The sequence below is a fragment of the Phytophthora infestans genome, genomic scaffold, assembly GCF_000142945.1.
Source record: "Phytophthora infestans T30-4 supercont1.14 genomic scaffold, whole genome shotgun sequence".
Taxonomy (NCBI): domain Eukaryota; phylum Oomycota; class Peronosporomycetes; order Peronosporales; family Peronosporaceae; genus Phytophthora; species Phytophthora infestans.
In genome coordinates, this window is record NW_003303745.1 from 472,924 (window position 1) to 500,302 (window position 27,379).

Genomic DNA, 27,379 nt, shown 5'->3' on the forward strand with positions numbered 1-27,379 from the left:
TGACAGCGTTGAAACTGCTGTGGGGCCGTGTCTCAGAGATCAAGGAGCTCCAACCCAAGCTTGTCAAGCTGCAAATCCTGCTGGGAGATCTGCTTGAGCTGCACGAAGATATCACTGCACGTCTCTCTGAAGACACGAGCGAATCAGTGCAGACGTCAACTATAGGCGTCGAGCTGCGTCAGAGAGTGTGGGAGCCATTTTCAAAGGTTCTAGGTACTACTATTAGCAATCACCAAGTGTAGTAAGTAGAAGGACGGTTTTAGTTTAGAAATGAATGTGTATTGACAGAGATGTTATCCTCAACTAAATGCTTTCTTGACCATCTTCCTGATCTCCACCATTTTTGCCCATAACGCAGCGTCTTCCGCTTCATCTGCGTGACTCCATCATGAAGGGTTGCCCACAAAAGCTGAAGTCGTATAAGCTCTAAGTCGCGGTTCAAAACTCTTTTGGCAGCCTTTAGTGAGCGCTCACCTGAGATGTAGCTGTAGGCTTGAGCCGCACACAGAACCTCGCAGCTGACACCATCTACCTGAGTCGAACGTGTCTATTCATTGCCAAGACAATCGGAAACTCCACTTCCGTAGCTGAAGTTTCATTACTCTGTGTACAACCGCCGTTTTTGTGTTTCTTTACACGCATGTTGGAAGCCAGGTTGCAGAACGTTTCGCGGTTCACATCTCGCTTAAACCACGCTTCAAGGAGAGGTAGTGTGAATGACGTTTACTTTGTCTGACACATTACCAGATTCGAATCCACACCGAGTGGATCGTAAAACGTTGCCCAGATTTTGCGCTTGGACGGCTCCGTGTCCGACATTTATGCCTCTTGATCATCCAATGCTTCAAATCGATCATGTGTACCGGTATCAGCACAAACTTGCAGCTAGAGAGTGGATAATCCAGAAAAAATCTTCTCGTCCGTCACAGATAAAGAGTCACCAGCGTAGCAGATCTGGCAGTTTTTTTATACGTGCCACAGCGCTAGATCCATAGCTACATCGTTCAGCTGCTTGCTACGAGCAAGTATACCCACCATCTCCCCAAACGTAGACCTGATGGAGCGTCGTGTTGGATGCAATCCACCTGAAATAGTTGAAAAGCGATAAAGTCGAGCAACTTCGCTCGCCAAAATATCAGGCGAGGCTTGGATCTTGGCCAGAAACGGAAGCCTCAGTCGTCCATCAGAGCTCCAGTCTCGTTCGATCCACGCGATATCCTTGCGGTACTCCTTGATGATATTTAGCTCGTCGTAATAGGCCCGAACCAGCCGCACGTAGCCGCTACAAAGGTTATACACACATTGGTCCACAATACAATGCATGATAACTCACGTTGAAAAGCATCCCAGTTCAGCTACCACGTAAGTTGCGGCCACAATGTCGTCAAGGTCATCGCCTACCAGATCGTAGTCCCTCTCCTGGTCTCGGGATTTAGCGTACTCAACTAGAGCAGCGTTTACGCGCAGCAGCAGCTTACGTGTGATCACGTAGCTGGCATCAGTAATGACAGCGCTCCTAGAGCGCTGCAAGACAGTAGGTGCCCTCGCCAGCATGTAGCTCTTTTCGTAACGCACAATATATTTTGATGTCGTCCTACCGATGACATCCAGGTCATAGGTATGCATCATCCACGTGAGGAAAGCTCCCAAATCTATAGGACAGTCGCCATGACGCTCTTCAATAGACCACCTCACCGAAAAGTCAGAGATGCAGCGTCTTGAGGAGGGTGACGACGGTGTTCGACGCAAGGATAACCAACCGTACATTCCGGCGGAGACCACAGACCTGCTTCGTCGCTTGTGTATCATTGTACACTGCGGCCCCCAAAGACATCGAGGCAGAGATGCAATGCTAGCACACCCCCATTCGCATTTGCCAGTGTGTTGACAGGTTCCTGGTAAGCTGACTCATGTGACATTATGTTAAAGGGAGGAAGGTAGTTGCCAAGGCCCTGGAGCAAAACCTACCGATGTAGTGAACGAAATCAAGCTCTCCATTGGGACGTTCTGTATTTAGAGGAAGCCTACGGTGACATGCAGTACATACTTGCGCTCAATGATGATGCTAGTCACTACTGCGAGCTCGTCAAATGTGAGACCCCTACAAGTACAGTGGTTGCTGATGCTATTATGGATTGGCACAGCTGATTTGGAGCTCCTAAAGACTGGATTAGTAACCAAGGGTTCCATTTCAAAAATGAAGGGATCAACGATCTATGCAGCAGGTTGAAGTGCAAACAGTGTTTTTGACCAGCTGCCTATGGATCAGCAGGTCTGTGGAACGAGTGAATGGAGTCGTCCTGCAAGTTCTACGTGTACTCATTCAAGACTACATGCTCAGCTACAGAAATTGGTCAAGGCTCATTCCAATCATACAGGTCAGTCTAAACCACGCGGATGCACCGTCGTTGGCAGACAAGACGCCGGGCGAGCTCTTCGCCGGACTTGAGCCTCCGTCGCCACTGCAAGCTGTATACACGGGACCAGAGGCGGCTCCTTGTATACAGCCAGCTCGTAATACGACCGAGATCGAGTCGTGTTTGACTGAACTACGCACTAGTGTCAGCGACATGCTCCGGGTGATTGCAAGGCGCACGCCTCAAGCAGACCTTGCTGAACAAGAAGAAGGAGCGAGATAACAACGTGGTCAGCTTCAACGTGGGCGACTATGTAATTCGATCACGTGTGGATGAGAAAGGACAGAGCAAACTAATCGTTACATGGATGGAGCCCTACGCTGTCACTGGAGTACCGTACAATGTCTTCAAGGTGAAGCAGCTTGTAGCTGGCGTTGAGCTTGAGGTACATCCCTCGCGGCTCAATCTCTTTGCCGCCAAGGATCTCGAGGTGACTGATGAACCCCTTGAACACGTGGCTGCTCAGGGTATTATTATTCGCGTGAGTTTCTGCGGCACCAGTAGGATGACAAGAGCCGATCATACGAGATCCTTATGGCTTGGAGGCAATAGAGGACTCGTGAGAGCCTCTAGCAGCACCGCACAACGACGTGAGTACGTTGGGGGCAAGGGTACGTTGCTGCAGCTAAATACTCTAAGCTTGAACGCCATCTCAAAGTGTCAGAAGTGCCAGTAAAAAGGCGCTAAAATTAAAGTGTAAACATGTATATATCTCAGTATAATGACTATACATCACTGATTAATGTTTACCCTTCGTACTGGGGTTGTTTCTGTCAATTTCCGTCGGTTTTGCATAGTAAGGTATACTTCAACTCCAACGTGTTGAAGTTGGTCGCATAAAGCGGACCGAATGATTAGTTCAGTGATTCTGCATGCTGAAACAATCGATTACCGAGTGGTGAGTCATTTGTATTAAAAGGTCTACAAGCATAATATGTCCGAGTGGTCGGATTGGGCTTGAGAGGGGGCTGTAGTGGGTGGCGGCTTGAAAGCCACCCCCGACCACGCTTTACAGTCAGAAATGACGAATGATCGGATTACCAGCAGGTGGTTGCAGTCAGCCACCAGCGTGCCAGGTTGTTGCAGTCTACAACCGCAAGTTGCAGCTTCGTCATCTCAAGCTGGCGAAGGTTCTGGCAGGGGGAGCTTCTACTAGAGGCAGAGCTATCACTGGGACGCTGGTGATAGCTATGTAGATCTGTGAGCCGTATGCATGTTTCTTTATCACTTTTATATTTACTACGATGAGCACAAAACATTCGGCCAAAACGTCAGGAAGTGCCAACTTTATTCAACTGTGCTGTGTTTTCAGCTGCGACCTACTACAAGCTCTTCCATTTCGTTTCTTAAACGCGGACTCCCTTGGAATGGGGGTGGGGATCTTAACAGTCATAATAGCGAAATCTAGACGGTATTCTTGACGGAGAAGTCGCTTAACAGGAATTTGCTAATCTTATTAATATTTCATCGCATAAATCGGTGTTCGACTAATGTGTTTCTCTGCAGCAGTAATCTTCACCGATTTCCATATTCTTAATATTTTGGCTTGCCTCTAGATTTTCATCTTCGAAGTATGTTGGTTTGCCTCTGGTTTGCAGAGCTAAACATGAGCCTGACAAGGCTGAGAGTGTACGATGACGACGTGTGCCGTGAAGCACGAGAAGGTCACCGTGGAGACGGGTGACACGTCGTCGTTGACAATCCAAGAAAAGAAGGGAAACGGAGCCGGCGAACGGCTGTGAGTCCAGCACGATAGTGCCAGAGGTTTGGCGATCCGCAACGTGAGTGGGACTGTGCGTCTGAACAGGTTCTGGCGACCGATGAGGCGGATGTCGAGAGTGTGCCGAAGTTCGATGAGCGCCGATCAGTGGCGGAAACCACAGGAGGGTGACCTGCTGACCACGGACTCTGAAATCTGCTCAGTGAGAAGCAAGCTCACTTTAATATTTCCTTGGAGGGAAGGAAGCAACAGAGGGAGAGCGAGTGCAGACGGGACCGGCTTAGATGATGGAGTTGACTACTGCGGGTGACGAGAACGAGGCGAATGAGACGGTGGTAGACGTACTACCGGGTGACGATGGACACCGGAAGGGCGTGCAGTACAGTGGGCTGGGGTGGGTTTCAAGGCGGCGTGTGGTGTCTTGCGGTGGTGAATCTAGTGCTGTGTGGATCTGGAGTTGTGACCGAGGAGAGGGCATCGCGCGTGGGACCTTGGAGGTGGTCGACGGCGGATTCATGCGGACAGTGGTTGTTGTGGAGAGAACTCCGTAGAGGATCAATGATAACAAGAAGAAGTGCGCATTTTAGCGCTTTAGTTGAGGTTTTTATAATAGGATGAGAGTCCGATTACTTTGCGGTGGCGTACAGCTGTGTTGGTTCGACGAATAGCTTAGACGAACTGGGGCAAGATCGTGCACCAAGCACAGTCGCTCACGCTCCGCTTGCAAGCAGGCGTTACGAAAACCTGCCAATAACATGTCAGATATCTGATGAGAGCTTACATGTATCAAATTGATTTTGTCGGTATTGCTGTGTTGCTGAAGGTCAATTAAGGAAGGACATCGATTAGGAAAATATGGATTGGGTGTATATCGCAGCTAGTTACTGAACGGCTGCTTATTAGGTAATGGCAGTAACCGCAATTGTTCTGTAATTTACGGAGAAGAACGAGTGACTTACACCCAACAGTACGGCCTTCTCACACCAAAAACGGGTGGGCACCCATAGACTGTGCAAACAAAACACGCTGTGCAGGAATCCCAAATAGATTTGCATTTCTTTGCACGCTGCCACTTCTGCGCAGACGCGCCACAGGGTCAAATAAAACCCAATCAGAACACAACTAGAGATGTGGAAGATAGCCCAATCATAGCCAGACACTGCAGCCCAATCAAAGTTCCCGCATTTTCTTGATTCAAAAAAATTGAAATTCATCGTGCACTTCACCAGCTACTCGACCCCGCTTGGCAGGATGCCGAAGCGGATCGACTGAAAGGACGTGGCGCTTGGCATCTCTGCCCTGGACGCGGAGGGGGCGCTGAGCGCCTTGAAGACGTACGAGGTGACCAAGTGCAACCAACTGGCGTGCATGGTGTGCCCAGAAGACGCCACATACAAGATGCGCTACCGCCTACTGAAGTGTGCGTCGGAATCGTGTGCTACGTCGATTTCCTCGCATGAACAGGCTTGCTTGTGGCGAGGATAGACTTTATCGTGCATGACGAACGACATGGTGTCGATTTTCCAGGTGGGGGAGCACGTTACAGCAGCCGGATCCCCTAGAAAGAAGCGTTTGACGCCCAGCCAGAAGCCTATGTTAGGGAGCTGACTATACACGCTTCGACCAATGAGAATTTGGCACGCTATGACGCCGAAGTTTGATATGGTGCTCCAGGGCCGTACAAAACTTCGTGTAGCACTACTCGCGAACGCACTTGACGCGAAACGATCGCGTGGATGGTCTACGTAAGTGGATCCACGAGCGTGTATTCACTGGGAACGAAGCCTTGAATCAGTCTTTCACTTATGCGTGGGACCCTGACGTCGATGGTAAGCCTGTGGTAGGCAACGGTTCTGAGGAGCGGCCTTTCATCGTCGGCTAGCAGAAGACCAGTAGGGAGGATCTGAGCTCGCGGAGCGGGCATCGTGGTGGCCGCCAACTGGTATTGTCCCTGCGTTGACATCTTGAGATCCAGCACTTGCGCGCGAGCTATTAAACTAGCGCCGGGGCGCCATTTGCACTGTATGAGCTCATTCAGTAATTGGCCATCCGAGGACTTTCATATCATTGACGAAATAGTGTATGTTTTTCGCTTTGACACTATGTCAAATAAAAATACCGATCTTTAAGAAGAACCCTTCGATGGTATTCATACCCAACCTCGTCAGCAAGACGATCACCCACGAAATTTGAGCGATCTCGCAATTTTGTAACTGCTGGGCCTTCTTTTCAGCATGACGAACTTTGATAATCGAATCTTTCCAGACTGTCTTCCATTTTGAAGACTTGTTTAGAGAAAATCCGCGCATGTAAAGTATATGAACAAGATATCACTACACGATACCGTTGAGGTACAAAGTCGTACTTTTTTTTTAAGCGCTGGATATATATTCGGTACTTCTTTTTGAACCAGATCTTGTTACCGTACGAGACCGGGATCTGGGCTCCAGCGTCGACTGTAGCTATCATACGGCACAGCACCTTTACCTGCGTCTTATTCTGTATTTCCACGAATTCTACGTTGGGGCGGCACGAAAGCTGCAAGAATCTTGTGGTAGCTTCAGCAGCCAACGCATTGATATACACAAAGTTTCCACGCGTGGTTTTTTCGTTCAACATCGTGGTGAAGCCGCTATCTACTTCATGGCCTCATCGGGTTGGCCCCGGGTTTATTTTTGCGCCCTTCGCCAACTTCGTTCTCATGCCAAGGATTCACTTCAGGTCCTTCATTGTCTTCGCCTTCTAGGTGTGCGCAGGATAGATGCTGGCGCCGCTGCGAGTTGGGGCACGTATATTCTAATAGCGTTTCTTTCTTGATTTACTAACGTGGTAGTCAGCTTTTCTCAACTTGCGTCTGTGATACTGTGCCTCGCGCTGTGCGAGCGTCGGGACCGCCAAAATCTCACGTAGAGATATAAGCTGAGATGGAGTGGGCTGACTAGATTCTTCCTGTCGCTCTGTCTGCTCAAGTTGGTCTGGAGAGTCTGGTTCGCTGTCTTTAGCCTTTTCCTCGGATTCCAAGTGTTCATCCACCACATCCACCTCACCTCCACCTTCTTCGACTTGTTTAACTTCGGAATTAAGACCGCTAGCCTTCTTTTTGTAAAACTTTGTCGTGTTCATAGAAATGAGAACGACGGTGTTCATCCTGTACAAGTCACCCGAAGCGTCATCTTCCACACTAGCTCGCTGCAAGATTTCCTCCGATGGATGGCCTTGCGCAGGGGTGGCATCCGCCTTGTGTGGAGCGCTAGGAGCCACCAAACAGCCAGAGGGAGTCGTGGGTCGCTTACTGAGTGCGGCCATCTTGGTGCTCGTCTTATTCTTGGTTTTAGCGGCTGCTACGGTGACTGGCGCATTTTCCTCGTATGATTCTTCTTCCTCGGACTCGTGGGCATCGGTGAAACCGTGATCAACGGCCGCAGCAACCGTGATCAACCGTAGTGACAGCGATCGGGGCCACCGCCTTGTCGGGCGAATCGCTTACGCGCGTAGCAAAGCAGTCCGGTAGCCACTGGGGTCGCCGGCTACGTACATTTGAGTGTAGTAGGTGATCGTGTCCCCAGCGTACAGCTTTATAGGCGGAAGCTGCGCGGAGGACAGCCCGAACATGGCGGTGTGTAGGGTGCGGTGACTGGAGTCTTGAGGCCAGGAGCCAGTATTTGCTTCCAAACAACAAGCAAGTTTTGGGTCACATTCAAGTAGCACACATCCTCCGAGCACGTACTGCATTTGGCTGACGCGGGTGCGTCAGCCCCATTAGCCCCAGGGTCTGGGTCTATCAGAAAGGCCCGGTAGGTTGCCCCGCCCCTGTTTTTTTGTGTTGGAATCTTATGTGTTGGTCAAATCGGTTCGTGTGAAAATAAGGTTTTCTCTTTACGGTGGTCTGTGCGTAATACGAGCCCTTCCTATAGGTACGGTATAGACAGCCAATGATTTGGCTGGAACGGAGCAGGTGATATTTTGGGAGTGTTGTAGGCCATCGAGATCCACTCCACGTCCAGCTCCACGAGAAGCGGCAATAGAATCGTCTCGATAATGATCACGTCCAGACTCACAAGAAGTACCACCAACTCGGGGATGTTCAAGTCCAGGGGCAACAGCAGCAACACCCCTATGTATACTACCACGATCAGATGTAGGAGCGACACAATTCGAAGTACTAGAAGCGATGTCACCCCTCTCCGAATCGCCATGGCCAGGTTCTCCCGCTGAGGCGCCACCCCCAAGTCCACCAGAAGAACAATCAGGGTCTCCGCAAATGACACCCTCACCACATCCAGCCACAATAGCCATCCCAAATATGATCTGCTGCAGGAGCAGCGCTTTTGTTAAAGGTGGCAACAGCACAACTACTGTTTCCAGGTCTTCTATCACATCCAACAGCACAATTCGCACCGGTAACACTCTCGAATGCTTTGGTGGCGCCAGCGTTATGACGGGCTGTACCAAATGCGCCATGGTCGTGCACGGCAACATCGCCATTATATATAAACTTTTATCAGCCGCCTCCCCAGCTGTAACGCTTCTTCCAATCTCCTCCTCGGCTTAAATACTAACGCCAGATTCAGTACTGACTGGTGTGTGATGTACAGACTCCTGGCGCTCTCCACAAAGATCAGCTTCAGCGGACGGCAGCAAGGTCATATACTCCGCAATAACACCCTCCTCTCCCAATACGTAGTCAACCTCATCATACCAGTCCCTCCTGGGCGAGCATACCTTTAGCGGCTATCAAGACATCACCCGGAGGGCGGCTTCTCGTGCCATCCTGCAGCACGAAACATACGCCAAGCTTCCTTGAACAAGTAATTACTGTAATATCCACCATCAGCATGTTTCTCGTCTCGCTGGCGCTTCGGGAGACTTCGCTGGGGTAGTTCCGGATTACGCTTCACGTCGCGCGCCATTATCCTGGTTTCGCGGAATGGAAAAGAGAGAGGGAATGCAAACGGGTGCGGGGAAGGGGGCCACAAATTCAATATCGAGGAAAGAGGGACACAGCCTTGTTTGTCATATTCATTGACAATAGTTTGTTATATGCAACAGTTGAGGTAATCAAGTTTTACAATTTAGCAATTTGTTTAATAAAAACAAGACATTTACCCGTACTGTAATTCTGTAAATATGGGTAAATATCTCGAAGTTTCTTTGAAGTATACTAAGCTAGTAGCACTCAAGGGATCCACACGTAAACTTGCTGTTTGAGTTCTTTACCTGGTCGTTTCGCGGACGGCGCAATACTTGGCCGTGTGGTGGACAGCTGCCCTGGAAAGGTGGTCCACATAAAGAGGTGTTTATTTACACGCACACAGAAGAGCACTTCCACGGAATTAGCCATTATAATAGCAACCATGAATTGAAGCTTTGGGACCAGTCTTTGTTCAAATTTTGAATTTCAGCCAATCGATCTACTACGTAGATCGGGGTATTGTTTTGAAAACAATTTTGTTTGTTTGTGACTCTGTCGACTTCCGAAAGAGAGCACCGTGGTTTTTAGAATCGGGCCTTCTGCTCCCTTCTGCACACAAACAACTTCATGTGTATGCAATACAAAACTCAACTGGTTTGCGAACGAGTTATTGTGCTTTCTACTCAAAACTTGACTGCCTGATTTATTAATCACCCGCGCTGAATGGCCTATGAATCGTTCATCCTACCATACATCATACGGAAACATTACATGCGACAGGTTTCCACACACTGCATGGTCAGAGCAGAGCGCATCGGCAACGTTTCCCGTGTCAGCAAACGGTAATGGATCTCCGATCTAACGTCTCGCCTGGTAGCGCAAGAGGACCCCCACCAGCGGGTGCTGCATCAGCTGATGGTGCACGCTGTGGTGGTCGAACACGTATATCGCCACATTCGGCCCGTGTATCTCCATATCCTGAGCGTATTCGGACGCCAACGGAGACTACACCGCCCCACCCAGGTCCAATACGACGGCGTACACCTCCAGACCGAGAAGCACTGCCAGCGACCACGACTAGAGCATACTCAACCCCGGGTCCAGTGTCATCTGCAGCCCAACGAGCATCACTTCTTGGAGCAGCAAGATCACCTGGTGAATCAGCTCAAGCTCGACCTTCTCCAGCCCCTGGTACAGCTAGACAGCCGCGGACTCCACGTTTCACACGACGTCGAGCATCACCCCGAGCTGCATCTCCTGTTGGTTAACCTGAGCAGCAGATACCAGCATCCCCAGCGGACGCTACTTCGCATCAATATCAGGTTGTGGTTCAACCTAAGTTGCAGCTGGTGAGGTTTGACCAATCCTATCTAAGTGTTGATTTTTCAGACTATCCGTCAATCACCCTCGGTATCCAATTTTCACTGGAATTGACAATAATGGGTCGCGATAACGCCTAGCCATAGATCTTAGCAGGCGCTAGAGGTTACAGACCACGTATCGCTGTTCGCAAAGATGAACCATTGGCAAGCTACGTGGTACGCGTCGTCATGTAGCTACAGGAAGTATGGTTTCCTCGTACACGAGCTTACGAGTTTCGTTTAATAACGTGTTTTAGATTGCAGTCATACGAGCTCGACTGCCCATATCGAAATAATGTACTCGAATCTTCGCTGCATAGGGTAAATCAGCAGCTGATGACCAGCTTCGCTAACGAGCTGCAAACTGCGCTAGGGTTTCTTCACACGAGCTCACACTTTAGACATGGCGGCCTCCAAATTCGATGCTAACTCCTGCGTACGAGGATTTTTGCGCGCCGTATCGAGCAGTTTCTTTAGCGCCTCGTCAGTGTAGAATGTTTGCAGAATCTTGAGCATAGACGCTTGGTTGTCGGGGTACATGGTGTTGAAATCATCGAAATACTGCTTCCAAAACGTGAAATCTGCACTGGAAAGGAGGTCGTCTGATACATTGTCGATTCGCTCCAGGTGCATGGTGTCGTCAGGATGTTTGACAAACCGAATAGCATTACTCTTTCCAGGCCTTTTTAAAACTGACACATAGAAAGCGCTTTGAGGAGTCTTCTTGCCGATCAACCAAAGATTCAAAGTCGTTCTGCCTGCAACTCCTTCGCAAGCGTTTCTGTTCTCGGGTTCTTCATCGCTTCGTCAACTATCTTCGCCACACCATTATCTTGATCATAATATCTATGAATTGAAGTCAGCATACTCTCTTTTTTCCGGGGGTTTTGGTCGTTGAATGACTTCATGTAGTTGAGCCAAGTCTTAAACAACGGGCTGTCTAGAACTGTGTCTCCTGTCTTGTCAAGATTGAACGCTTTGAAGACATACGTGGGAGATTCATTGCTGCTCAGCAGCTTTTTTATCTGCTCCACCTGCAGCTTTGACGCTAGTTCTTTAGTCGATTGAACTTTCTTCGCAGCTTCCAGTACTCCAAACAAAGCATCGTCGCCGTAATGAGCTGCAATCGGAAATACCATCGAAGTTTCCTTTCCCGGATGCTTGACATTAAAGTGATTTATGTACTTGGTCCAAGCGACAAACTGCGGATTCGTCAGTAGATCATCCACTTTCTCGTCGAGCATAAACAATTTGAAAACAGTCTCTGGGGTTTTGTCGTCTTTCAGCCACCACTGAATGTGTTCCTTCCTTAGTTTAGTGGCGAGAGCCTTAGTGGTCGAGACTTTTTTCGCCAGCGCAAGGGCTTCTGACAGGCCTGCGTCGCTGTAAACAGTCAATAAAGACGGGTTCATCGATTCTTGCTTCGTAGGGTTCTTTGCGTTGAAATCGTCCACGTACTGCACCCAAGTGTGAAAGCTTGGTTGATCGAACAGCGTGCCTTCAACTTTTAGGAAGATTAAGAGCTTAACTTTGTTCAATTCAAGCAGCTTAAACACTTTTCCTGTTGATTTCCCTTTGTTGAGCCACCTTCGGATATCGGGAGTTTGATGCTTGGTATTCTTTAGTGGGCTGCACATGTGATAGCGTTTCGTCGGGAATATTATCCTGGGTCGGCTTTGGGTTCTCGGTTATTTTCCTCACGAGAGAATTAATCCATTCCTGTGTTTTCTTGAGGCCGAGAGAGCTGAAATATCCTCTTTCGTCGTCACTCACAACCCTCAGGTAGCGGTTGATCTGATTTTTCGACACTGCGCGATTCAAGCTTCGGACCTTCGATGCAGCATCAACATTTAAGAAGAAGGAAGCTGCAAACAGCGGCATAGCCTGGTGTAGCAAATGCATGATGAAGACACTGTCGAGGCTTGCTGGCAAATTAAAAAGTGACAAGCCCCACTTCAAGTGACAGACCAATGGTCAACACTGTTCGTCCAACAGTGAAGTACCCAAGATTAGTCACGTGGAGCTTCAAGTGCGCGATCTTATCTTGTGACAAATCAATTGCCGTGTCCAGTTAATAAAAGTAGGCACTGGATCAGAACCGAAAATATATTAACTTACTCATTTTATTATCCTAACTCTGCACCGGATATCTTGTCCACGATGTGATCATGTTAAATATGTAGCTAAAGCTGGTAGTGTATGTCCAATGATTTGACAAAATCACTCCGTGAATGAAAAGATATCCATTTTAATATACCATGGTTTTCGATTATTATCCAGATGTACGATCTCAGCCCTAGGCGACTTCGGTTACGGTCCGTAAGTGAAAAATTAACGGGGCTCTATCACCCAGTTTAAAGAAGGGTAAAGCCCAAACCAGCTCTTTTCCTGGGCTTTAACCTCACAAGTTCGAGTGCGCCTTTGCTGTGCTTATTCCAGTGAAGTCTTCGTCCTCTGCACACAGCCCGGTATATGATTCGGACGAAAATCAAAAATCACCATAAAAAGGACGTACCTCGGACGAAGTTCCAGTGTCAATAATCTCACTCGTCTATTTTAAGGAAACTGACTCCATTATTAAAAGCTCGCCTAAAAGAAAACTTTTAAGGCATTATTCTATTTTTTAGCACTGACTGACGGACTTACTGTCCCCATTTTCGCGGATGCATTGGAAGTGCACTGTTTTGTGCTACAGAATTGAAGTGGGCTGATAAGTGCCCATCATCTAGTTTAGTAAAAACGGACATGAAACTGTTCTAAAATGCACTAACTGCTATAATAAATAACATAGTTTTCTATCCTGTTAGCCCCTTTCTCTTATGTTGTAGGGTACAGCATAAGCGAAATATACCCTAGTTGACTTCGTGTCGTATCATATATACGTCCAAAACATTAACCGAATCCGTGCATGAACAGTATTTTAATACACTTGCTATTTATATTAAAATACTGTTCATGCACGGATTTAGTAAATTAAGATATGTTGTAAGGTATAAAACGTCCAAATGCAGGTTTATCTCGAGGGGGTTCGGTTAAACTAGATATAAAAAGATTACCAAATGAGTGGCCGGTAGCCACCAAAGTGTTCATTCTTCAAAACGACGGCTACACCAAAGATGGCTGCTCCGGCTGGAGAATCCCCCCCCGGCATAAGCTCACAAAAGAAGAGCGGCGACGATGCCTCGAGAGGCACATGCGACAAATTCGGCGGGCAGATGGAATTACAATTGCGAAGGATGAGGGTCCTCAGAAGAAGGCTCCCAGAAAGAAGACAACAAAGCGCACAGCATCTGCCATGGGGTAGCCTAGAACAAAGGATCTTTACCGGACCGTGGTCCATCTGGTGGGGAGCTGGAGTGTGTGGGGGATGCCGAAGAGAGGGCAAGAGCTTCTGGAGAAGCTCCTGACGCCATGGAGACAGCACCAGCAGCGCAGATAGCGTCCCATTTGTCAGACGATCGTGTTGACTACGCCGTGGTTGCTGCCGTATTTGATGACATCGTCGACTATGTTGAAACTACGGAGGCTGCGACACTAGTGAGGCCAATGGCAAGTGCTGAGGATGCTTCTCGTCCAGGCAGGACCAGGTCGCCACCTGAACCTGCGTCAAGAAAGTGGTGCCGTGCTATACTGTAGGAAGACAGCGACGGTGACGGCGACATCGACAGCGAGGTGAGTTATGTTGGCATCGACAGTATAAGGATGCACATGAAGAGTAATATCCAACATATCACTAGCCCAAGAACGGCTGCATGCACAAATTGTGTGTAGGTTCTTGCCATTGAAGAAAACGCGACAGACGGAGGCGCTGCCTACGCGATTCGAGGCCGATCCAAATTTGATGGAAGGTGGAGCAGATAGGTGTACTGGTCTCAATTTAGACGAGGACGCTGAATTACAGGAAGAACCGGTATGCACAGGACGAGTCCTTGAACGGAGACTGGGATCTCAGCGATCTCAGTGACGGAGAGGGCGAGATGGTGCACGAAGAACTCCCCGACTCAAGTTGGGCGTCAGTTGCGAGGACAATGATCTCATGAAGGAAATGCGGCACATTGGCCCTGTTCAGCAAATCCTGGAACCTGAAACATGGAGAAAAGGTTCCAAGGGTCGGCCAAGGGTCCAGTTTAGCTCCGTGTTCAGTATATTTCTCGTTGGAATCTGCAGCTTTCGAGACGGCCAGTTCGCGATAAGATCTTGCAGTAGCGACCCTTCGCCAGTCCTCGTTTGGCCTCGTGCTTGTGAGGCCAACTCCGAGGTAAGTGCACTGAGACCAAGCTGCTGCTGCCAAAGAATGACGCTATTGTGCTTTATGTTTCTTCCTTGTGTGTAGCCACCATGGATACAGATATAATAGTAATGCTCTTCGTGTTGGTCAACACGATGACCAAGACGACGGCTCCGTTTGACTTTCCAAAGTGGAGAGCAGCTGCTGTTCAGCACGACATGGAGACGGAGAATCTAGTGTTGATGGAGCTTCTCACTCGTGCGTATCGTGACTGTGTTGCTAAGCCGCGTAGTCGTCACTGGGCTACGATGCTATTTTCGTCACGGCTGTACTTTGACACTAGCGTGAAAGGTCTTTTTCGGATGGATAGCAGCAGTTTCGCGGCTTTGCATCAAGCGATCTGCCCGCACTTAGTTGTTCACAGAGATGCTTCTGACGTCGTTGATCCGCCCATGCGTCTGTCGGTTTTCCTGTACTTAAGTGCGCAAGCCGCATCCGTGCGTGCAACAGCGGACAAATTTGCTATCGGTCCCTCGACTGTATCAGGAATCGTGAAGGAGGTGGCTGGAGTCATATGCCGCGTGTTAGGTGGCCTGATCGCATTCCCAGCACTACGTTTGTGTGCTTCACATTTTGCACAGTCTTGTGGGGTTCCGCAGAGCGCCGGGTGTATTGAAGGATCACACATACCGGTTAGTAAGCCAGCTGAACATGGAGAGATGTATTTCAATAGGAAATGCTGGTACAGTATTGTGCTACAAGCAGTAGTCGACTGGCGTGGTCGATTCTGTGACCTCGATTGCAAGTGGCCCGGTCGAGATGGGAATAGCCGTGTATTCAGGCGCAGTTATTTGGCTGGAGCATTCCCAATAGTTTCGGCAGCTTCCGAGACTGTTTCAATACCTACTGGCGTTGAAGCTCTTGCACAAGTGCCGTATTTTTTACTTGGTGATTCTGGATACCAAAACACGCAGTACATGGTGACTACATTTGAAATTGCTGAAACCGAGAGCAGTGACGTATGCAAGTCGCTCAACAAAAAGCTAGCCCATGCGCGATATCGAGTAGAGTGCGCTTTCGGGCGGCTTAAATGCCGCTGGCGTATTTTGCTGAAAGGCATTGGACAAGACATTGAAGGCGCCCCTGATATTGTCGATGCACTTTGTATCGTACAGAACGTTTTAATGGAACATTTACCTTTACGGATGAAGAGGAGAAAAAAATACTAGCGAAATATGAGAGCCGCTTCCCCCAGCCGCGGGTCGTAGTTGAAAGCGAAGTCAGTGGAAATTTGCGAGATGAATTAAAAAAGTGGCACGCATTTGAAAAACAGAGATAGCAGTATCCCCGAACTCAATTAAGACAGCTTCATCACACTAGTTGTTAGTCTTGGCAAGTGTTAAAATAAGAGCCTTCATTAGTTGCATGGTCTCGTTGTGTTGCTCACGACGCTCGCGCATTTCTTCACGCTGCAGCTTCTCTGTTTGGACCAGGAACGCCTTGGATCTCTCCTCCAGCATGCTGCGTACTTCATCCAGCTTCGTATCTCGCTTCCGTTTGTTTGTTGATTTGCCAGTGTTGTGCGGGTCGTTATTATCGCTAGCACATTTCTCAAACAAATCACCTGCCTCGCCGCTCGCTGTCGCAGGTAAGGCATCGGCCTCTGCGAATCGAGGGCGGGCAATAAAGGTGGCCGGTAAGGGTACCGTGTCGGGCTTCTCGCTCAAGAACATGTTTAACTTTTCGTAAACCTCTTGGGCTACGTTAGGACTTTTTACACGATGCCGAGTACTAAACATTAGTGCAAACAGCTGCATAGTTAGAAGGTTTATATGTTATGTAGCTAGATCGCACGTACCGTAATTCCCGCTTCTCCTTTTTAGACAGCTCAAACCAGGCTTGCCGGTTCTCCCGACTATGCGGTTTGCGTTGACGTCGCTGATGAAGCGATACATCTCGCGCAACGCCTGAAACTTGTCTTCCACTGCCTTTATAGAGCGCTTTGTACTAGTGCCCCCCCCCCGCCTTGAGCGCTTCATAGATCCGGCTGTTGTACAGCGCCGTCTTCTCGTCCTTACGGCGCCCTTCCTTGCGCACTTCGTGCCAAGCCTGCGCTAGCGCAAGCGTGTCTGCGTCAGTACACTTCCGCTTCGTGAATACTACAGGCTCTACAGGACGCGTCTCGGTCTCTGCTGGTTCAGCGGGATCCGCACTTGGCTGGCGGGTGGCCGATTTCTTCTGCATGCTTAAAGCTAAGAGGGATGCTTGGGGGGCTGGAGAAAATCTGGTTGTGAGGAAGGATCGCGATATTTACTTTTGGAAGTTCCAGATTCCAGTGAGCTCCTTTGGTCCCTGGGAAAATGTCATTCAAGTGAGGAATACTTGGAACTTTTTGTGTTTTTTTCGCTGTTCCAGAGGTTTGCTGAGCACGTTTTGCCTGGAATCTGGAACAATGTCAATATTTTTTTTTCAGATACCAGATTCCAGGCGTTGTGTGAACAGCACCATTGGATGGGAGTATGGTTAGTTTTGCTGTTCATATGCAACATATGAGCGATACATTTTCCATTCGGTCAACATACGAGCTAACATAACTACTGTTTATTGTATTTGTGTGTGTAGATCCGAGTAAATTTGGATCTGACCCGACCTACAACGATCGTTTTGATGGTGAATTCGGTCCAAGTGAGAGTATTCTCAGCGTTGCCGAAGATCCACTTGCTCTCCTGTTCTATTTTATTCCACCAAAGCTATGGTCTCAGATGGCTGTAGAAAGTAACTATTATCGGGAGAAGGCGGTACCTGCACGAGCGCCAGCAGCTCGGACGCAACAGCGACAACGTGGAGGCGACGTTGAAGACCTTGGAGACATCCGTCGTCGCTTGGCACGCGCCACTGATATCGAATTACGTGAGATTCTACGCGTCAAGGCTCTCCTCATCGCGAGGATGTTGGTGTCGATTCGGAAAGGTGTTGTTGCACATTGGTCCACGAGCCAAGTCGGCGCACTGTCTTTCCACCGTTTCGGGCTGTTCATGGCCAAGCACCGCTTCTTCCACATTATGGGGCACTTACATTTTTCAAACAACAAGTCGCCTCAAGCCCGCCAAGCCCGGATGTGGAAAACTCGACCTGTTGTGAACGTGCTACAACATACATTTGCGTGTGGATACAAACTACCGCCAGTGATTTGCTTTGACGAGGCCACGCTTCCGCTGCGTTCTCGGTGCAACCCTACACGTCAGTTCAACAAGAACAAGCTTCATCGATGGGGGATGAAGGTATTCGTCGCTGCATGCGCGAAAACGGCTTACTGCATGAGGTGGGTGTACAATGTATCGTGGCAATCTTCGGCTCGTCACATTTTTTTTGTTTTGGCTTATGTGGTTATGTTAACATAACTAACTCCCACTTACTGCTGATCCAACATAAAGTAACGTATGTTATTATTCGGTAGGCTCGAAATTTTCTGCGGAGCCAAGACTAATCTACGCGCACATGTACTACCAGACAACAATACCGGCAAAGCAGCGGCTATTCGGAATATGTACGCACTGATACCACCGTCGCCAACGGCTTCGTGGCGTCTAGTAGTGCCTGGCAGGTTTACACGTCCGTCAAAGTGGCACTAAAGCTGCGGCGCCGCCGCATGTACATCACGGGCATAATTTAGACTGACCGAGCGGGTTACGCTAAGGAAATGGTCACCGCGAAGAAGTACAAAACGGTGAACAAGCGCTGGATCATGCAGCTAGCCCAGGGCACTATCAAACTGGTACAAAATAAGCAATTCTCTCAGCTTACAGTCGCTATGTGGATGGATCATAACTCTGGCCACCTCCTTTCCAGCGGTGGCAGCCGAATGGCGGCTACAGTCGGTGAGTATTGTTTTATTGGTGGTCTATTCATTGACTTTGACTAAGATGATATTATGCATGTATTTCAGTGAGGCGTATTGAAGGCTAAATAAAGCCCCTGCCAGCGATAGATCTGGTCCGTGACTACCATCGATGAATGGGGGGGGGTCGACGTTCACGACCAGTTCCGGATACAGCTCTACAGTGTACAGTGCGTACAAGTCGCGCAAATACTACCGAACCTTGTTCCCGGGGCTGTTCGACATGGCCCTCGTAAACGCCTTCAACGTGTATCGCTACCTCACAAAGATGAGCGACAAGAGGCCGCCGAATCCCTTTTCTTTTTTTGAAGAGCTGATGAGGCAGTTGGTGGCGATCGATCCGCCGAGGCTTTAGCGTCATCGAGGTAAGAGCTTATGGTGACTACCTAGTTAACATAAGCAGAACGATCACCCAACTTATGTTGTTACTTATGTTGCTACTATGTGCCAAACAGGAAGCAACAAATGCGCGTGAGCGGACGGCACCACCACCAGCGAGGGAAGGAGCAAGCTCACGAGCAGAAAGTGACCCTGTTGTTGACGGGGAGCACCGTCTCGAAGAGAAACCGGACAACCGGACAGTGTTGAATGAGATAAGGGCATGAAGCGGCGCCAACGGCTATGCAAGGTGTGCGCCCTCTATAAGGTCCATCCCCAGGAAGTTCAGTAAGTATTAGTGTCCAGAATGCTCCAATGGCAACCGACGGTGCGCGCAACGCGAGCCAGACGTCTATCTAACAATCTAGTGTGGATGGTGCTACAGGAAATACTTATGCAACGTTGGAAGAGATGAAAGGGATACCTGCTTTCTCATCTAGCACATCGAGTGATAGTATGGGAACGAGATTCTCCCTGCGCTTCTGCTGGCGCACAAGACGCGCGAGCGTCCACCTGCATCACGTCCATTTTAAGAAGTGAAGGAGGAATTTTCAGGAGGAAGACGACGGTAGTGCGAACGAGGACGACGCCAATAACAGTGAAGGTGGCAACGACAATAGAGAGGTAGGCACAGCCGTGTACCGGTAGGTATATGTTCTATCTACGTCGACAACAACATGCAATCAATTGAAACCGTCACTTGGCTTTCACATCATTGGCCATAAAAAACAATTCGAAGCTGTTGCATTGTACCTGCAGCAGCTGGACGTGTGCAATGTTGCAAAATAGGGTCTTTCTGATAGACAGTACAGCTTTATGTTGGTAAAGGGATCATTAGCATTTTCGCTTACTCATTTATCTACCTTAGACGACTTTATGCTGGAGAAGCCTTCGCTATACCCACCAGTCTATCCCAATGTGTTCCCTCAACCCTCTATTCAAAACTCGGACTTAATCGACGATGCCTACAAATTCTTATATAAGAAAACATGGGATGCAAAAATATACCCTCGTAAATTAGCCTGGGAGCTAAGGGGTTAATCATGCTGAGAGCACATTGGTCCTACTTATCTTCGCCAGAGAAAACCTCCAGATATGAAGCTCGCTTGCATTACATGTATCAACTAACGTTAGTAATGACCAGTCGCGCTCACTTGCGATTTAAAGATTGGATGCACTGGAGAGTGCAATCGTCGGCTCGCTGCTGGTGAGCTCGGCGCTGGGCCCGCCCCCGCAAATACCACGCGGATTTGCTGCGGCTACGTGACCTCGCACCCGGTCACCTCCGTTGGAAGGCCGCTACTACGGCATTTTGTTGGTACTTCAATTAGCAGCATAGAAAAACTAAGTTATATATAAGAATAATTAGTGCATTTAGAACCGTTTTATGTACGTTATTTAGTCCCTTTCAGTTACAGTATCTAAGGTAATTAATGCTAGGTCACAGCGTAAGGACTAAGGCTGAGTAGATTGCTCCGGTAATTGGATAATTTACATTCTTATTTTTGAAGACGAGCGTTGGGCACTCTATTTGTGTGTTGGTTCCGCCACGAAAAAGCACATTCATTTTAATCCCTTCGCGTCCTGAAAAACACATAAATATGCTAAAAAGTGAATCGAAAAAAGTGTTTTTGAGCTTACCAGAAACCAGGCTACGGTACTTGACGTGGGGGGGGGCGCGCCACGAAAAATTAAGAGTCTTGTCATCATCTAAGTCAAAAACGAAATGACTTTTATCTATGTTGTATTATAGATCGGGGTCAATGAGACCGTCGTCGAATTGACGCTTTAGACACCCTAGATGCTCCGCAGCAGACGCGTGGGTGACGCGCTGCTTTTCACTGCTGACTTGCTTTTTGACCTTGAGGCGGAGGTAAACAATGTCGTGTCGGTCTGCGAAATCTTGGATTCGACGAGGTATAACTACATTGGTAAAGTGTTTTACCATTAATTTGGAGCGATTTGCTGAGCACTGTCCTCAACCAAAGTCACCGCAATATCTTATAGCAATCGCGATGACATTTTCACCCCCGCTTTGCGTAAGCGATCCTACTTAGACAATATGATAGGGTACAGCCAGGCCCAATGTTCACCCAGTTTAGGACCCCTCCCGGCAACTGCCTTCACGACAAATTGGCGACGGTACTAGCTCTACTGCGTGCGAGTTTTCGCTAGCGCTTTCCCTCAAGTTGCACCGGAGCATGGCGCTTGCTCCACCAGTCTCGGGCCTTGTTCAGGTTGACGCGGCGGTCATCAGAGCGGAAGTAGGCGCGAAAGGCTTCGATGGCTTTGGCAGGGAGGCCCTTCGCTCAGTGTAATGCTGCTGTCACAGCCATCCACTCCACAAACTTGACTCTGTCACTGACAGCAACAACATGCTGCAGAGAACGCTTTCCATCCGTGTTCATGGGCAATGCTAAAATACGTATAACTGGCAGTTATTAACTGCACAGGATCTCGACACCGACTGAGTGTGAACAACTGAACGACTAAATGTGGTGTATGACTAAAAGTGGTGCACGACTAAAAGTGGTAATAGTACTATCTTGTCCTTTATAAGTAGGAAGTACGACTACATTCGAACCACGACTGAGTAGCGAAAACGGTGTAACAAACTACATCTACTTTGATAGGTCTCCCCTGGTAGAATATCCTTCATGCAGATGAAGCTTTCGGATGTAATACATCCTCATTACCTCCGACAAAAATAAAAATAGGTTTCCGAAGTATAGATAAAAATACATCTCACCCCTCTCTGGGAATATGGAATACAAATTGCGAAAAATGAGTGTTCTGAGATGTTTAGCAGTAGGAAAGTCACTATTGTGCAGCACATTCAAAGTAGACAAGCAATGGCTTGCACCCTTCCTTCTTGATAGCTCGTCTCGTAGTTCTCTCAGCATCGTTCTTAGCCCCTAAACACTTCTGTCCGACACTTCCTGTCGCTCACTAATAGTATCTGGAGATAGGAACGCCACTTCGGCGTTTGTAGTTGTATCAGCGTTGAAGTCTCCATGGACGCTTGTATTGTCGATGATCAGCAAGCACTTGCGGTGCTGTGTCTTGAGCTTGCATCTTGGTGGCGCTCGCTTGAAAAATTGAAAAAACGAGAGAGACTCTGGGAGGACCGCAAACGCAAGGAAATGGAATGGTGCGCGGCTTCAGTAAATGTACCATTTCGAAAGTACACCTGGCTCCACAGCAAGAATACACTTATATGCCCCCCTTCCCCGCTATGACTACTGAAAGGTTTATCTGGGCTTTTAACCCTTTCACTACCAGATATTTTTAGGGGTCCGTCTGGTACCCATACATCGTCCAAGGAGCGACAAGTACAAATTAAAAATTAACCTATTGGCGATCAGCTGCGTTCAACGTGTTCGTATGCAGAGTAACTTACGGTACTCCTCAAAATTCAAAATTTCAAGCTCGTGATGGTCATTGGAGAAGCCCCCTCGCGGACCTGCCGCTACTGCGACGACGAGCCGTGTGAGTGGATCCAGTACAGCAGGGACATCATAGGAAGCAGACTACGCATGCTCTCGTGCAGTCACAGACGTTGAGCCTCTCGCCAAGTGACACGAACGCTAAGCCAGCACTACTACTACAAGAAGTAAGACCATTTATCGAAGAAGACACGGATTCGCCTTCCTTTTTGTGTGGAACGTGGAATCTAGCGGCTCAACAGCACTATCAGGTATATTAAACGGTTATTACTCTGTTTCCTTAGGTAGCTCAAGCTCATTCAGATATGTGATCGTTCTGTTCTTTTTCAGCCGTGTGTGTACTATCGGATCACCTCCCGCGGCGGAACAAACGGCATCCAGCGCTGAGCGAACCGTGAGCGAGGTTGATTTCAGTGCGTGGCGGTAGTGGAGGGCACTAAAACATGCCACGTGAAACCCCCTATGACAGCCCGTACATCCAAACAGAGCTTTCTTCGTGAAGCCCCGCAGTGATCATAGATAACACGTAAGTTTTCCAGTCGAATACCGTCGAGCGCTTGGCGTTATTGCGTGGACGCTATCATCGGCCCCCACGACGTCTGCTATTGGCTTGCTAGGTGACGGCTCACAGCGACGCTCTTTTGCGAGCATGGCTCTCTGCACAGCTGTCAGTTGCTCGGCCACTCTCTGCTTGAGGTCGCGGAGCTTCACCCGCGCTGCTTTAGGTCCTGCAACCTTTTTGAATAGTGAAAACGCATTGATGAGCGCTAAATCCAAGGACCACGTCAAAATACTCATTGGTAGTCGCTGCTCCTTCCGGCGAATTGGATTGGTGCTCCTAATTTGATCTACTCGGTCCACACCGTTCATGAACAAATTGTACGCGACCACCATTGCTGGGACGTGGAATGTTTTGCGATGCAGCACGCTGTCTAGTGTCCAACGTCGCAGCGGGGCAAGCCCACGACACAGCCATATTGCTTCATCAGAGTCACCTGATAGTACACGCTGAGAAAGTGTACCAGCCAAGTCGTTCATGTAGAAAACTACGGTAAGCTTGTCTCGAAAGACGATATATCCCGCATTAGGAGCGATAGCCATCGGTGCTATATACTGCGTCCTCTGGTGCGGCAGTAATTTCTTCTGAGCTCTTTTATGCTTCTCTTGTTGTCTCTGCCAGTCCGATGGCACGTCTACCGACGCAACCATCTCCCATGAACCCCGTTCAGCTTTGTCAATCCTAATTTTCGCCGCTTCTAATTCCATTGCATTCCACTTACCCTGCAGTGATATTCGCACCGTACCCAACATCTTCATTTAACCATCAGTAAATGCCGATGGCGTCTTTGCCAAATTGTGTCTCGTATAGAAATTATCACAAACTAGCAGCCGGTGGCCACTCGCTGCCTGATGTGTTTTCGTGAGATGGCCACACATTGCGATCCAGAGAGCGCTAGCATCTGTTCGATCCATGGGAATGTCGGCACGCTCGAGCGTCCTGAATAGTGCCGAGTGTAGTCCAGGAAACAACCCGACGTATCTCTCTGCAGGAGACGTTCTCGTTCGGTTACCAGATCCGTTATCCCACACTGAGTACGCATATAAACTCTCCCATCCCACCACAGCGTAAAAGCGCACACCATATTTATCTGGCTTCGAAGGCATGAATGGCTTCGCAGCCGATCGAGCTTTGGTGCGAACTGTGTTCTCGTCGAGGCTCACAGCCCCTACGGGTACTGCAATTGCAGCAAACTTTTCCTGGATCTGAGCCATAAGCCGCCGGCTGTGCCATAGTGGATCCTGTTCTCGCCGGTCAACAGGGACACTATCTGGTGCGTGAACCTGAAAGCGCGCTCTAATGCTCTCAAATCAATTTCATGGCATGATCAACGCGAAGTCGGATTGGCCCATAAATAAATTACGCGACCAGAGCTTCTTGATCTCTGTTACAGGGCTGAAACTCGTGGCTATATCCAATCTTAGATAGGCATCAAGCTCGTAGACAGTGGCTTCAGGTTTCCCTTTATCTTTTAGCATTGCGTTGGTCCAGCTGTGTAGCGAATCTCTGAATTCTCTCGTGAAGAAAAGCGAGAAAAGACCCAGCTCACCGCGGTTTTTGTAGGCAGCACTCACTTCTCCGCTCCGTATAATGTGTAGCCCGCTGTGCTGAATGATTCCATCTACATACGCGTTGCCAGTTCTGCCAGATATCGGCATCGTTTCCTCAGCTGATGACGCTGATTCGCTATTTGATTCTGTTGCGATGTCCACCTCCTCGTTTGACAGGACGGCAGCAGCGCTGTCTTCCACCTCCTCAATATCAGAAGTCTCGAATTCCCAGTCGGCTTCATCGTCGTTGTTGCTCAGTAATTCAGATATGTCCATTGCTAGAAGAGTGCAAAATAACGATTGACAGTGAGAGAAGTAACAATTGGTGGCAACCTTGGGGCCACAAACTATTATGTCTTAAGCAGTAATGCTACGGAGATGTCTTGATACGGGTCCGGTGAGGACCTGTTAGTCCTTGTGAGCTGTAGACCTAAACCCCGATGGGGGAGTTTTTACCAATCAGTAATGCTTGTGTATCCAGTTACAGTTCTGCTGCGGACATGTAACAGCGCACAATTTTGTCGGTAGTGAAAGGGTTAAAAACTTCAAAATAATAAGCTGTACATGTACCTTTTCTGAACGCAGTACCCCTCTTTCCCAGACGATAAAGCCTGGGTGGGTAGGAGCTACCCTTGAAAAGTCCTTCACCCAAAAACCAGTGCCCGGCTCGTGAACAGAAAAAAATGTGGCCCACCTTACGTGAGGTGGGTGTATTTTTTTCGATGTAAAGGTCACTCATATAAGACCGAGCCTCACACTTTGGTGCCAGCGTCATGCGGAAAGACGACCAAGTAGACTTCGCATTGCTCGCCGACGTGAGCAGATTCCTGGCGGCCTGCAACGCTACAGCCCCGTCAGTAGACCCGTATCACAAAGCACCAGCGTCTGCCAGCGACGATGGCTTGGTACTGGCCTCCCACCAGCTCCTTACCGAGACTGAGACGCTTCTCTCGTCCCTAGAGACCCCGCAAGAACAGGCAGCTCCAAACGCTCGCTGCCATCGCCCTGACGAACGCATGCGCATCATTGAGCACAAAGAAGCAGCCAGCACAGACCAAGTATCGGCTGACCGAAGACGCGAGCATCGTAACGTGCAGGCAGCCAAGCGCCGATCGAAATACCGACAGAAGCTTAAAGACGAGAAGAAGACGCTAGAACGAGAAGAAGTGGAGCTGTCGAGTAAGTTAAACAAGCTAAAAAGAGCCCATGAGGAAGAGAAGATGAGGTATGTGGACACCATCTCGTTGAGTGTGTGGAGAGCCATAGCTACGAGGCAGAAGGAGAAGCGTCTTGAGGCTGAGAACACTCAGAGACAGCTGCGAGCTCAAGTGATCGGACGAGCGAGGATGATCCACCAGTTGAAGGCGCTGCTGCAATGTCCCTATATAGAGGACAGTAACAAGTTATGTGGACAGGCCGACGGTGATGGCTCTGTGCTGTTCAAGACTTTTGTTAGTGAGTTGGATGCCATATACGCACAGACAGACCAGGTCTTGCGAGACGTCAAGTTTCAAAAATCCCGTAAGTTGACGTTCAAACCGACGCGGACGACAAAACAGGGGGTAGAGCTGTTCGAGAGCGCACACTCGTCCGAAGTCCCGTTTAAGTACGAAGACACCAGTCGTGCTGTGTCTCTGATCTTGATGACAGACCCGGACGTAGCGCCATATACCCAACAGGCCCAAGAACCAAAGGGTACAGTCACAGTGAAATACTACGTCAAGTGTTCATTAGAGAGAGGCGAGGTCGCTAAGCTGAAGGTCTACGTAGCAGTGCGAAGAGTCATTGAAGCTGATCGTCTGGTCTTCGTGTGGCGTTCTCTTACAGAGGGTCAAGAGCATCTAGCTGGATACCATACAGACGAAACGGGGTGGTTCGTTCTACGGCCACAATTGATAAACGACGTGTCGTCGACGGTGCTGGAGAACTACGTACGCTTCATACCCATGACTGTCGGTGATACAGCAAGTAGCACAATGGATACGGATCGATTCGCGACGGTAGTTGCCAAGACCGGGGAGGAAGAAGTCAACGAGATGATGCAAATGCTGGAGAAAATGCTGCTTGGAGGCGACTGATGCCACCCTGAAGCAATTGTGACACTATAAGAGAGGCGAATTACTCGATGAGATCAAGGGGTACGATACAGTAGATATCCGTAACATGGAAGGAATCAAATAAACGAGCATGAAAGGAGTTTTGCACTGAATGCGAAGCGGTTCCTGTAATGTTGGATCAGCACTTTTTACCAGCATCATAAGAGTGTTGATGACACTTTGCCAGCATTCATTGCTGTTGATGACGATCATACTACGTAAATTAATCTATCGGATTTATAAACAAATCGGTGTAATTTTTGTATTTTAAATGCTTAACCGGTGTTTTAATGACTCAATCGGTGTACACTAAACAGGTACTAGCTTTTTTATTTTAAGCGGTGTGCCTTTCATCCAATGTCTGTCGCAGCTTCTTCGCGACCCCATAAAGTCTGCTTCACACTTTTTTTTTGCATATGTCTGTTGTAAGTCTTGGTGCAAAGCTGACCCAAACGGTTCTTACATCTACGTCGGTGAAACCAGAATCTGACTCGTCAACAAGGAATCAATAGGCCGACAGCGAGCATTTTAAGAGCGATGACGAGAGAGCAATCGACTTTGTGAAAAATGAAAGCTTGTGGCCTGAATCTGAGGTGCCCCCCCCCTCTCCCTGTAAAAAAGGCAAAAAAAGAAACGTTAGAGCAGCGTTAATATGGCCTTATATAAAATACGATAAGGCCCAGAAATGCTTCGACGGCATGAACTAAGATACGTTATACACTCAGAATCAAGATACTCTAAACACTCAGAACCCTATTTCCAGTGTTGAGACAGCTCATTAATTTATTGTAGCTCCAATACCAATTACTTATTT

General features: G+C 48.6%; 3 protein-coding genes across 3 annotated transcripts; 2 read left to right on the forward strand and 1 right to left on the reverse strand.

Moving 5' to 3' along the window:
* Positions 1 to 4,421: 4,421 nt before the first annotated feature.
* On the forward strand, positions 4,422 to 4,917 carry PITG_09110 (uncharacterized protein; the record flags this gene model as incomplete). Its single annotated transcript, XM_002903389.1, has 1 exon — positions 4,422 to 4,917. The coding sequence occupies one exon, from the start codon at positions 4,422 to 4,424 to the stop codon at positions 4,686 to 4,688; it is 267 nt and encodes an 88-aa protein (XP_002903435.1).
* Positions 4,918 to 11,958: 7,041 nt separating this feature from the next.
* On the reverse strand, positions 11,959 to 12,312 carry PITG_09111 (secreted RxLR effector peptide protein, putative; the record flags this gene model as incomplete). The annotated part of the gene is made up of 1 exon (XM_002903390.2): positions 11,959 to 12,312. One exon carries the CDS (start codon positions 12,310 to 12,312, stop codon positions 11,959 to 11,961), a length of 354 nt encoding a protein of 117 aa, XP_002903436.1.
* Positions 12,313 to 25,242: 12,930 nt separating this feature from the next.
* On the forward strand, positions 25,243 to 26,547 carry PITG_09114 (uncharacterized protein; the record flags this gene model as incomplete). The annotated part of the gene is made up of 1 exon (XM_002903391.1): positions 25,243 to 26,547. One exon carries the CDS (start codon positions 25,243 to 25,245, stop codon positions 26,545 to 26,547), a length of 1,305 nt encoding a protein of 434 aa, XP_002903437.1.
* Positions 26,548 to 27,379: the final 832 nt, after the last annotated feature.